Source organism: Parasteatoda tepidariorum, chromosome 8, assembly GCF_043381705.1.
Source record: "Parasteatoda tepidariorum isolate YZ-2023 chromosome 8, CAS_Ptep_4.0, whole genome shotgun sequence".
In the NCBI taxonomy this organism is placed as follows: domain Eukaryota; kingdom Metazoa; phylum Arthropoda; class Arachnida; order Araneae; family Theridiidae; genus Parasteatoda; species Parasteatoda tepidariorum.
Window position 1 is genome coordinate 43541669 of NC_092211.1, and position 14044 is coordinate 43555712.

Here is a 14044-nt window from a genome sequence, read left to right on the forward strand (position 1 = left end):
ATACAAGGATTAATTTTTTTTCATTTGTATTCAAACGGATTCTACGCTGATGGAATTTTTCATTTCGAACTTATACGGATTTTATTGCTGAATTCATCATAACAGCATTAATTGGATGCAAACTATATATATATATATGTGTGTAGTTTTTTTTTCGATCAGGACGACAAAATTCCCTCTACGTTTTCTTAAACAGATGTTTAAGAAAGCAATTTAAGGATTACATGGTTTTAAAAAAATTTCCTCGTCGTCAGAAAAGTTTTAATCTCTTATTTTTATATTTGTATATATTTTTCTAATTAACTGTAAAATTTTTTTGATTTGCAATGAAGATTTAAATTTGATGGATAAAAGAGAATATTTCATTAAGTGCACCTCCCTTTATTAGAAATTTAAAGTAAAATTTTCTCAAACATGCATACTACTTAACTCCAGTATGCATTTAAACCCCGCAACCTTACAAACCTTATTAGCATACAGCGCTGCTAAATGAGAAACACTGTTTTCAAAATAACCAACTACTGCAGCAAAAATGATTTGCAATTTTACAACAAAATTAGTAAAGGACTGTGTAAATATTTTAGTTGGTATTGTATAATATGCAACAGAAAACATTCATATATTTTTCTAGTTAGCACTACTATCTGTTGGCAAACGTTTTTAAGCCATTTCTAAATTTTATGGGAAAATATTACTAGCAAAGGAACAAACGCAAACCATGCGTTGCTTTTTTCACGTATTTTCTTCAAGTGATGTTGAAGACCATCTTTTTTTGGTGTATTTGGTGAATGTTTTAACGCAATAAAGTGACAGAGTCATTTGAAACATGATTAGAATTTTATTCATATGACTGAAATCCAAACAATATATGAATATATATAATACATATTGTATCATTATCACGCATAAAAGAAATTCGACTTCTATATACTTGTAAGTACAACGATGATATAAAAATTAAATAAATTGACAAAGATTCTCTCTTTGTGATAGTTGAAATTTTACAATGAGCTTCTTTTTCAAAGCTATTAGTGTAAACAAAAATAATTTAACGAAATGAACGTGAAAACATCAGTTTGTTTTCTTTTACAATGCAAGCACCTCACTTCAAGAACGAATCAGTTTTTTTAATCGAACAAAAGTGTCTTCATTTTCTCACTCACTATGTCGGTATGACCTCAAGGTAACCTAGAAAAGTATTGCACATAAGTTATAAATGCTTAATGCAAAAAAGTAAAAACGAATAAGGTAATAGAATGTTGTATAAGTTTAGACAAAAAAGACAATAAGTAAAAAAAATGAATAATTGTTATCGAAAAAAATTTTCATTTATCTTCTCATATTTTAAAGAGTAATTAAAATATAAATTTTTGAATGTATCTAACTATTTTGTTTTACTTTACAATAAAATCCAATTTTTACAACTTTTAAAAATACTGTAAGACTATAATAAATTGCAACAATCACATATACAAATGTTTAGTTTTAGCTTTAAAAATGTGCACTCATTCTGTCGACTAAAATTCAATGCATGTAATCATGTTTTTATCATTAACTGGATATAAATACACTAAATTAATTTCGTTATAAAATGCAACTTAAACAGCTCTATTCTTGATATACAGTATTCATTTTCACTATCGCAACATTAACTGAACCTAACCTTTCCGTAAAAATCGATTCGCTTTGCATTTTCGCCGATTATATTGCCTGAAATCAGAAAATATTTCGTTAATACAGCTGTAAAAGTCTTTAAACTTTTTACGCTGGACGAATTTGGTTAATTTGTATTCCTACGAATTTTCAAATTCGAATTTATATGGATTTTATATTTGAATTCATCATTATTTAAATGATGGAGACTTCCTACAAGGATTACGTTTTTTTATTTGTATTCAAACGGATTCTACGCTGATGGAATTTTTCATTTCGAACTTATACGGATTTTATTGTTGAATTCATCATAACAGCATTAATTGGATGCAAACTCTATACAAGGATTAATTTTTTTTCATTTGTATTCAAACGGATTCTACGCTGATGGAATTTTTCATTTCGAACTTATACGGATTTTATTGCTGAATTAATCATAACAGCATTAATTGGATGCAAACTCTATACAAGGATTAATTTTTTTTTCATTTGTATTCAAGCGGATTCTACGCTGATGGAATTTTTCATTTCGAACTTATACGGATTTTATTGCTGAATTCATCATAACAGCATTAATTGGATGCAAACTCTATACAAGGATTACGTTTTTTTCATTTGTATTCAAACGGATTTTCCGCTGATTACTTTTTTAACTCGAGTTTTCTTGAATTTAACTGAGCTCATTACTACTGCATTGATTAGGTGCAAACTTTTTACAAAGACAATGTTTTTTTTTTATAGTTATTCACACGGATTCTTCGCTGAGGGAATTATCTGAATTTGAATTTACACGGTTTTTATTGTTGAATTCATTATCACAACAATAACCGTAAGCTTTCTACGTGGATCAAACTTTTTAATTTCAATTTATGCGGATTCTAATGTTGAAAATCGACATTATTATAATCACTATCTACGTTAACTAAATGTTAACCTTCCGAGTGTCTCTAAACAACGACACACCTCTGATGGACGTTTTGGTCCTCTTTACCTTCGGGCTCATGACTACAGGTTGAAATTCCAATTTTGGCAGGACTTGGCATGGGAGTGCCCATAAGAGGACTTGGAGGTGGCTGAGGAGCATCGGTGGGGTCCACCTCCACATAACAACATTCGTCACTACTCTCTCCCGAACATGCGTCCATTCGAACAGATTGAACTTCCGGAATGGAACAGGCACCCATTATTCTTGTGTGCTTTGTTCTGACGCAGCCATCTTTGCCCACATCTGCTGTTACCTGAGGGTAGGAAATACTTCATAAAAACTCATTGCTTAATAATTTATCATTACTAAAAATTAAGTGCGTATACTACTGAAAAAATTCCAGATCATATAACTGTAAAAAGTACTGGCATTTTAAGAGCCGGTACTTTTTTTACCGTAATTTGATCCGAAATTCTAAAAATCTAATTAGCCGCAATTTTTATACTGTGTTATTTACTGTAAAATCACTGAGATATTAAATTTAAATAAATATTGATATAAAAATTACAGTATAAACTTTTACTATAAAAATGAGTTTTACGAAAAATATTTACTAGTTACAATACTCAGGATGCCAGTACTTTCTACTCTAATTTGATCTACAATTTTTACAGAGTACAAGGTTAGCAAGAAACATGTTTTCCTATTCAGAAGATTTTAAAATGCATTCTATTGGTCTAAAGGAATATTAATTTAATCTACAGCGAATTCGAATGATGCGTCTGACATATACTAAACAAAAAAAAATTCAGTATAAAAATTCGCATTAAATAAATGATATTTTTTAGTATATATTGAAGAGATGAGACATCGTTTAGTGCTACGTGTCCATCAACAATAAGAAGATGGCGGCGGCACGAGCTTTTAGTTATTCACATCATTCCCCACTTGCAAGATAAAGCGCTTCTACTGGTAGAAAGTCGTTCCACCAGAGTCACCAAAAACTCTGTTGCTTCAATCAGGCACTCTTTAGAGCTTACATAGCTTTTTTATATTTAGTCTTTCAAATGAAAAAACGATTTAAATTGATCATCCTTACACTCTCAGATAAATCGATCAAATATCAACCATATTATAGGTATATTGACACTTAGTACGGTGCAAATTTGCTCAACATTAAATTAGATGCAAAATTAAATTATGTTTTCAATTGAGACTGGCTTTTTATCGCTTAATGAAATCAAAAATGTTTTATTTCCTCCTATAATATGGTTCAATTCAGAATCTTAATTAGGCTGCAGCAAATTTGAACTTCTCAGAGCGATCTAGAAATTTATAAAGTATTATATTCAGGAAAATAAGCTTAAAAAGCAAATATGCTTAATAAGCAAATAACTGCGAATAGTTAGAGCAGCAATATATTTTTTTCCGTGATAGTTAAACATGATTTTTATCATTCTTCATTACTTCATTAACCTCATTTTATATTTTATAAAATACATTTTAATCACAATTTTATATTTAAAAAACTGTATTTATTTAAATTTTTTTGTTGCTTCACTAGTAGGTTTTGAAACTGTTTTTGAAAATGCACATAGCTGTTAAAAAAATAGAAAAAAAGAAAATAGAATCATCCCAGAATCTGTTTAAACTACTTACGCAGGAAAGCATAAAACGCATTAGATATAAATGCATGTTTGTCTAATACAATTTACAATTTCACACAATCACCTTAAGAGTTAATTTTTTAAATAATTTTTAAAGCATTTGATTTTGAAAACCGCAACTCTTTTCGTGGCTTTCTTCTGAGAACAGGTGTATTATTTTAAGATGGATGATTTTCAAAGTTCGAATTTTTGCGCAAAATTATCCTTCTTTAATAAATGCAAAGTTAAACTGCATTTGCACACAAATAATTGTTGCTTTTTGCATACTACCATAGATAGTACGAAAGCTAATTCGGTGACGATCCTTCGAGAAAAAAAAGGAAAGAAAACTAAAATTCATACGACTTTTTTGAATTCCTAATTTCCGAATGTTTTGTCAATCACCCCTAATTCTTTTCAGGGGGATTTATGAATTCTTCATTATCGTATAGAAATATCAATGTACAGTGGTGTAAGAAATTAAGAGAATTTGCTGACTTGCTCGATTATCTCTAGAACAACAGGACCGATTCTAATGAAATTTTATATGTACATACATTGATACAATACAAAACAAATAATCATTCAACAATTGTAACACGCACGCATGATCGTGCGTAGCACTCGTTGGAGTCGGAAGGTATGAAATTGCCACAGGACAATCCACGCCAATTGCCACAGGAAATGATAAACTGCCTTATTTCAAGTATGAAATCACACTGCAAGGCCCGTGTATATGTAAGAGGGGACCATACGCACCATTAACCCATTTTTTTTGTTTGTTCTGCAACCGCTGTTTCATACCTTTCGACTACAACGAGTGTTACGTACGATCATGAGCGTATATTGCAATTATTGAATAATTATTTGTTTTGTATTGTATCAATGTATGTACACATCAAATTTCATTAAAATCGATACTATAGTTCTAGAGATAATCGACAAAGTCTGCAAATTATCCTTTAATTTTATTCACCAGTGTATTTTTTAAAGAGTAAATAGAGTCATTACCGATTTTTTATTTGACACACATGGACTTTTTGACTGATTCGTCTTTTCGGACGGCGGTGATCCTTCGAAACAAGGAACAATGTAGTTTATAGGATGTTCTGCATCCGCAGATTCTGAATGTTTGGGTGATTTCCCAATTTCATATGTATTGCTTGTTCGCGTTATATCTGGCGCTGATTTTTTGCTGGGGCCAGGACTGGATCTCCTTTGGTGCCAGGTGTGCGGAAATGCAAGACTAGGAGTGCATGGAGCAGAGCGACCTGAAAAAAATATTTTAGAAAGCATATTTTAGAAAGCAATATTTTCAATAATTGTGTGTATAAGAAATAGATCTAAGCAAGGAATTTATGTCGATAAACTGTAATTATTCACTAAATGGCCATTTAGTTTTTAAAGTTTTGTAAATTTGCTTATGCTAACGGGGTAATCATGCCAAAAAGGGATGATATTTTTTTTTCATTTAAAAATTAAAAGTTTACTTTATTATCAATTTTTTTCCTTTGTGAAAATTGACATTTTCAAAATAGCCTCTTGATTTTGTTTTATATAAACATATTAATGAAGAAATACAATTCTATATAGAGTTTATGTTTCTGCAACCCATAATACCATTTACGCCACAATTCGAGAATAATTAAAATGATGCCTGTCATATTTTGTCTTTACAAATTTATCATTATTAATATCATAGCTATATCTACTTAGACCAGTGGTGACGTGACGGAATATATGATTAAATACAACTCTAACGAAGTAATGCAAGCACAATACTCATGATCAACATCGGGCGATTAAGAACTGAACTAAACTTGAAAAAGATTACAGCAATGATATTTGGGTATGGCTAAAAGATGGATTGACAGCACTCAAAGTCGACTTTAAATTCAATGTGAAAACAATGCTGAGGTAAAAACTCTGTGGAACACACACTTTTATCTTTTGGTGATAAGTGCGTGTTCCACTGAGTTCTTACCTCAAGGATTGACCTTCAACACCGTCGAAACTAAACTCAGTGGTGCGACAGCCAATAGAGAGACAAGGCTTACTGTGCCTATCTCAGTTTTCTTGACCTTGGGCTCTGGAGTGCAAGAGCAGATGTTTCGGTTAGGTGGTCAGCCGAAAGCAGAAACCCCAGTGTGTTTAGTTCCCAAACATGTTTGTACTCATTTATCGACTCACTGAAGGAATGAAAGTCTCAGTCAACCTTGACTGACCCGAGGATTGAACCCAGGATCTTAAATAGTGTTTACCTAGTGGATATTCTTTAAGGATAGGAAAGAGGATCGCTCTTAGGGAAAAGACGTCGCCCTAACCAATCGGCTGTGTCACGATCGTCACTCTGCGCCACACCATATTCCTAGTCACACGTCTGTATTTTTCCTCAAATTCCAACAACGTACAAGGTAGTATAACTGCCTCAGGCTGTCTAGATCGTCAAACTGATGCCCCGGATGACTACTTTCTGTTTTTTTGTTTTGATAGAATTAAGTTACCTAATCGGTACTGACAACAGCTTCAAAACCGGCAGAATGCGAAAGAAAAGCCTCCCCAGGCTCACCTATTCTGATAGTACATGTGCTAACTGACTATGTACACTTACTAATACGAGATGTGATGCAAGAGTCACCTATTCAGATCGCGTCTGTGTGATTTTGGAGCCCCTAGATTCAGAAAGACTCGTTTTATGAATGATGGCGTTGGCCATGAAATGGAAGTCGCTCGATTAAGTTTATGTGATTACGATACAGAAAGAGTTATGAGGAGTGGAGTTCAAGGCCTCCGAGGAGGCGTACACGAAATGATTTTGTATGTTGTAAGAGCGTGCTCGAAGAAATTATTTTGAAAACTGATACAACAGATATCGTCTATATCGAAATTGATGTCGTCAATAAATCTCTTTTTGAAAAATATACGACATGCACCTGGTATCCGAAACTCTCCAGAATGACAGCATATTGCATCCACAGATTATTATCTGCAAATTGGTATCTGAAAATTAACGTAACAAAACAGCATTTGCAGATGATTACCCACCTCAGAGTTTTAAAAAAAAAAGGGTAAATGAAGAAAAAAAATTGTAGCAGAAAAAACTGAGAGTAAATAAAAATTAAAGACAAAATGAGAAAGAAAACAGTTGTTCTATCTTTATGTATGAAAATTAAGGAATACTTTTCCTTTAAAAAATCTGTTACCTTCAAAAGAAGCTTAATGCTTATTTTTATAATTGTTGTTTATTTGTCTTAAAAATTACCTGTGGTGGTGCGGTAATGCTAAACATAATGAATTACATTTAAAAACGAGCAAATCAGAATATCGTAAAATAAAATTCTGGTAAGTCCTTACTCTAAAATTAAAAATATATATATTTTATATTGTAATTATAATCTGCTTGTTAATTAATTTTATAAATACAGTTTTTTTTACCTTTTCAGATTTTATTATAAATAAATATTTTTTTCCTTATTTTTAGGCAAAACTTATATTTGACTGTATAAAATTCAAACGAATTCTAAACATAAAGATTTTATTTAATTTACTAAACTAAATTGTATTTTAAAATAATAATCATTGACTGACTTCACCAGGAGTCGCAGGCAAATTTGAATTTATGAAGATTGTATTACAGATTAACTATATGAAATCTGCTACCAGGATCATGACCTACTTGTTCGAGAAAAATTACTCTAAAATTAGTTCAAAATATATATTTTCTGGTCTTGTAAGTTATTATGAAGGAAGAAATATCTGTTAAAAAGAAATCAATCTGTTTGAAAAAAATTATTACCAATGAAATTCCAAGAACGTCCTTTAGAGTGAGTAATCTTTGTAGGGGATGTCTTGAAGAAGCTGTGTTTTGCTGAACTTTGCTGTATGGAAAGAACTGCCTTTCTCGCTGACCAAAGCTCTACAATTCCTTTTAACTCTCGAATGATTTCCGTTCCTTTCTGAGTTCGAAATTGGAAAACACCTTCTCCCGTTATGGATCTCCTGCAGGAAACAATGCAATTAAGATAAATTTTGAAAACACTTCAGAGACAAAATTTTAAAATAAGCTTAATTTTTGCACTTAAAAATCATATTTGTCCTATTTTTTGATGCGATTGATTAACTGCCATTGGATTCAAACAAATTTAAATTGAATTCATATTGATATTGAATATTTTAGATTTAATGTTCTATCAATGAAAATCATGCATAGATATTGAGTTGGTTATCTCAGATTGAATATCCTATCATTAAAAATCATATATTGATGTTGACTTTTATGTCATAGATTGTGTTTAGTGTATTTAGTTTATAGTTACAAGTTTTTTAAGTGAGTAATCAATGCAAATGTACATGGAAAGCAATAGCAGAAAGAATGAGAGAATAGAACTAGAACTAGAATATTCCAAAAAAAAAGATATTTGTAAGAAGAAGGATAAAGAATACAAAACAAAAATTTATGATGACAGAAGTATTTTTTTTAAAAGAAACTTAACAAAGAAATAGATAAATTGAAAAAAAAGAAGACAAAGGAAAAATAAAAAGACACTGATACAAGCAGTATTAATTTAGGAAGGATATTCTTTTAATAATATTCCTTAGGCATTGAGGAAAGCTATTAGAAACGCAAATCGTGCATTACATGTATCTCCAAGCAAACGTTGTACTGCTCTATGCATACTCTGTAACCTTACTATAAAAACAAAAGAAATAGCCTAGTAACTAAGTTTCTGAGGAAACAAAAAAAACTTGTAACAAATTTCTACTCATCTGATAAACTTTTTTACCAAACTTCTGGTTGAGCTGAGTGCATGATTGTCAAAGAAAACGGACAGAAAGTCAACAAAGCCAAATGTGCACCATGATGGAAGCATATCAAGTATCAAAGCAAATACATTCAAACATAAAAATTGACAGATCTGAGGTTTGCTGTACCTGTTAATATTTTATGCGTTGGTAAACACCATATAAAATGCGTATGTGCTACTCACGAAAATGTGAATTTTCTATTAAAATCACAGTTGTTTGTCCAATAATTACATAGAATTACTAAATCTAGCCACTTGTGGCAATCTCTCAATTGACTTTTTATTTAATAACCGTCGTTGAACATCTGATCCAAATTTGAGTTTACGGCTACCAATGTTTAACTCCTTAGCCTTGTAATTTTGAACCCAATACAAAAGACAAGAGAACTATTCGACCGGTACCCCTAGAGGTATTGATTTGTTTTGGAAACTTTAAGGACTTTGGGCCCCGACATATTTAATGTACACCAGTCACAATTTAAAACACTGGGATTCTTTTGACGTTGCTATGGATAGTTTTGCAAGCGTAAAAAGTTCCAGGAAAAAATTGGGTAGTTAATTTCGTTGCCCAAATACCTAAAATTGAGAAAGAAACAACCATTGCACTGTTTTTTTTAAACAGAGTCTGGTAAAATAAAAACTTTCAAATCTAACTGCAAAAATGTAGCACGGGTTTCAGTTATAGCAGTGCTGCCAACTCCAACTTTAAATAACAGAAGAGTCACTTTTAACAGTGATATTTCCCATTAACTTTTTGTCAAATTTGTAAGACATGTTTCCTCTCTGTTGCGATGCATTATTTGGACTTAGAAAAAGGGGGGTTGGAATTCAACTATTTTTAAACTTTGGCTTAAGGAGTACGGAAATTATTTCCTAAATCAGGACACTAACTGATCTTTCATCAGTTTACATAGTTTGAAATCTAATCACAGGTCTGAGTGTTCCCAGTATCTACGTCACAAGACTGATTTTTCTAGTATCCCACTGTTTCCTGACATTTAGAAATCTGTTCTAATTTAATAATTTGAGCCCTAGGTTCTTTCGAAACCTCCTCCTACCTGTTCGATAATCTTGTTCAAACTTGTCCCCTGTCACTGTTGATTTAACTACTTAGTACGTGCTTGACTCTTTACTTCTCAACTATTATTTGGTTCTCAACTCTCACTCGGTCATTTTTTTTCTCTTTTATACCATATAGATATATTGATGAGGCAATGGCTTAAAGATTGTGTTGCAATTGTAAATAACATATTTTCGATAGTTTCAAATAAAATAACAAACATTTTAATAGAATGGTTTCAGATATGACACTTCTAATCCCTCATGATTTCGTAAAATTTTAAATTACGAAGGAAGATATAAATAAACACATCAGAAAAAGAAATATGAAAACAAAAAATAACATACTTGAAATTGTAAAACGAAATTCTATATCGCAGCTAGAATTATTTGCGGTCTTCCATTAAACTGATTGCTTTGGAAGTCAATTTTAATCTTCTGAGAATATGAGTGCTTGAATTTCGTAGAATGAGTTATAAAAAAATATTTTTACTGTTGTTTTAAATTCATTGGAGAGTAACCTTGTAGATTGACAATCAGCAGATATCTAACAGCAGGTATCACATTACTTCACAGAAAACGCTTGGCAGGGAAAGTAAGACGTTTGTTAACAGGCACATTCTAAAAGTATTCTAAAGCAAAAAAAAAATACGTATTATAGAAAGAGAGGGCTAAGATTTGGTGAGCGATAGTGTGCAGGTAAAGAGATTTCCCTAATAATTATTGATACAGACATTAGATATAGATTTGAACTTGGGATTATGAATTAGAGAACACAGAAATAAATGGCTCTTTATTTAAAAATAGCTAAGATAAAATATTCCAGCTGGGATTTTTTTTTTGAATTAAATAATTTGAAATCCGTCGCTTGTTAAAACAAAATTTTCTTATCAAGCAAATTAAAAAAAACTATATAAAAGAAGGCTGTGAATTATATGTTGTTTAGATTTAATTTAGGACAATTCTTTAATTACAGAGATCATTTGAATTGAAAATAATAACTGTAGAATAAAATAATAAATACTAAACTGTAACTGTGAAAATAATAAACTGTAGAATTAATTAACAAGGAAAAGGTCCCACAGTGGGCTGATTGTAAGACCACCAGTAGATCATTGAAGCCAAATATCAAGAATAGTCCAAGAACAGTGAACTGATTGTAAGACTACCAGTAGATCATTAAAGCCAAGTATCACTGGCAGCTATCAGTTAGCAGATGGGTGAACATTTTGATAAGCTTGCAAAAGTACCGAGGGTGGGTGTTGTTTGCTCTTGTTAAGTTTGTTTCGTACTCGAAGTCAGGCACTACTGTAAAGTACTCGTCGTTGGAATACCAAGGTAGGAAATCCATCCTCTCAGCAGAAGATCAAAATTGTGATGGTCATTAACAGCCCGTTAGTCAAGTGTACTGTGACGTAACTATACCAATACTATTACTTCTACTTTAATTGCTTTAATGATCTTTAATGATTGGTAACTATACCAATACTATTACTTCAACTTTAATTGCTTTGCACTTTAGCATCCAAATAGAGTCTCGGTGCTGCCATCTAGTGTGGCAGAAACTAGGCGTCCAAGTTAACTTGGCCAACGGTATCTCACCCATTGTGGTGGTCCTGAAAGAGTGGATACCACTTCTTGAGAACGCACTAGGTCTGCTCATCGGGAAGACTGATTGTGCAGCTCATTGGAAATTTAAAAAAAACTTTAACTGCTTTTAAAATTTATTTTCCCTCATTGCAGCTATCTCTCAGGATCATTTTTTCAAGTAATTATTGTGCTTGCTCGTATTGGGTAAAGTGTATTAAGTTTTGAAAATTTATGTAAGAAGAAGCAGTGCAAAATTTCAAAAAATAAATGTTTCCAGCAATGTGCTACGAAAAAATGATTATCTATCTCATTGCAATTTTTAATAATATATTTATCATTGTTTTTAATTTATTGTAAAATATGTCAAAGCAAAAGAGATACCTTCCTACTTCTAAAGACACAATCGTGGTTTTAGTTCTTCCCGTTGACCCTGTCGACTCGTGAAGATATTGCCGAATGTAAGCAACTGGCCATACAACAAAACACGAGGCCATACCAGGTTTCGCTAGTCCAACTCCATGACTGAATATCGCCAGCTGTAAGTCGCCACTCATGCCAAGACGTTGAGAGTCCTCTGTTGGATTGACTGAAACGTGGAAGATTTCCCGAGCAAAAGACACTACAGAAACAAATGATACATATTATCTCCATTCTGAAATCATACAAATAATCTGCTTTAAAAGAAATGGAATCACGAAAAAAAGTCTTAAATCTAACCGGAAAAAAATTCGTTTTAAGACGTAACTTGCTGATTATTGGATGGAAAAATAAGCTTAAATTCATACATAACTAACGAGTACTGAGAATTTATGTATTCAAGATTATCTATAATTACAGGGGGTGGACGAAATAATGAAAACACTTCTATACTAATACAATTTTTTCATATTTCTCCAGAAATACCTAACAAAATATTTTATAACTTCAAAAGTGTTTAGATCATGCGATTATTCGTACATATCAAGGAAGTTAAAAGCTTTTCGAGGTTTGAGGGGCCAACAATAAATAACAAACGGAAAATAATGCTTTTGAACTCCCTATGCCCAAAAATGTAGCAACAGATTTGTAACTTGTGGTTATTAGTTTGGTTATTATATGCAATAATAAAGCAAAATTTCGTAAGTCTGACTTAAATATTTATGGAAATATGAACATTTTTCATAAAAAAGCTAATTTAGTTTTTGTCTTTTTTTACTATAATGTTTAAAATGTTCCATTAAACTGAATAAATTTTTTGGAACACTTTAAAATTAATTAAAAAAAACATTTTCTTTGAAATTTGAGAAAAAATCGTTTAAAACTGCGCAAGCAAGCTGTTCTAACTATTGCAGGAAATATTCACCGACTCAATATAAGCTTCGAAACTAAAGTCTGTCTTCCAAAGATTTAAAGATCAAAACAATTAAGGATCAAAACAACCCCAGCGTCACTTCTAGTATTAAAAATGTACGATATGTATATCTTAGGTCACCTGGCACGCACACACATCAACGGTACGTTCTATAGAATTGTTTTTATAAAGGTCCGTCAAAGCTGTCCCCGCTCTGGAGGATCATAAACTTCGACCTTCAAAAATTAATACTTAAGATATTATCCTCACTTAAACTTTGTCATTCACAAGTTTATGCACGCCAAATGACAACAAAAATATTTACAAGGGGCATCCCTGCTTATGTGATGGAGACTGGATGAAAATAGCTATGGAACACAAAGGAGGAGCTGCTTCACCATCGGAATGTGTGCTCAGTTGGACATTCACAGCATGAACCAAAATCAGTGTAAGAGTATAAATATTCTATCACGGTTTCTTTAACGTTACATATTTCTAAAAATACAGTTCTTTAATAGAACAACACATGGGAGGAACTGGTTCACCATCGGAATGTGTGCCGGGCTGAACATTCACTGCATGAACCAAAAAGAGTGTAAGAGTTTAAATATTCTATCATTTTTTTTAAGCGTTACATATATCTAAACATACAATTGTTTGAATGTTTTCTCTTGCTTTACCTTGCAAAGGACCGCATCTTGCCTATTTCTAGCATGTATTGTTTCTCGCGCGGGAGAATTTCTTAGGAATGCAGCAGCCTTGCATAAGGGTTAGGAACATGAGCCTTGCACTACGCTGTAAAAAATTCCGGATTAAATTCCAGTAAAAAAATACCAGTACTTTGGATGCATTATCCGTAAAATCCCTTTTACCATAAAACTTATTTTTACCGTAAAATAACTTTTACAGTAGCATTTATTTAATTTGAGTTATTCAAGAATTTTACAGAAATTATTGCAGTAATTGGATTGCCAAATATTTGGTTTTCAGAAGACTTTTCGACCGAACGAAAGATATATGCGCTAATTCTTCAAAT

The 14044-nt window shown here is 31.9% G+C and overlaps 1 protein-coding gene across 2 annotated transcripts in view; it reads right to left on the bottom strand.

The window, feature by feature from the left end:
- Positions 1-818: 818 nt before the first annotated feature.
- The window catches only part of LOC107451933 (insulin receptor substrate 1), a 94709-nt gene continuing 81483 nt past the window's right edge, over positions 819-14044 (bottom strand). Inside the window, exons 4-8 of one of the 2 annotated variants that reach the window (XM_016068177.3) lie at positions 12060-12297; positions 8021-8223; positions 5236-5495; positions 2645-2891; positions 819-1188 (exon numbers count right to left, since the gene is read on the bottom strand). In XM_016068177.3, the coding sequence (XP_015923663.1) occupies positions 1163-1188; positions 2645-2891; positions 5236-5495; positions 8021-8223; positions 12060-12297 (974 nt within the window). In that variant the 3' untranslated portion in view covers positions 819-1162. Of the gene's footprint in view, positions 1189-2616; positions 2892-5235; positions 5496-8020; positions 8224-12059; positions 12298-14044 lie in introns of both variants that reach the window. The other variant, XM_016068176.3, reaches the window with a different exon arrangement.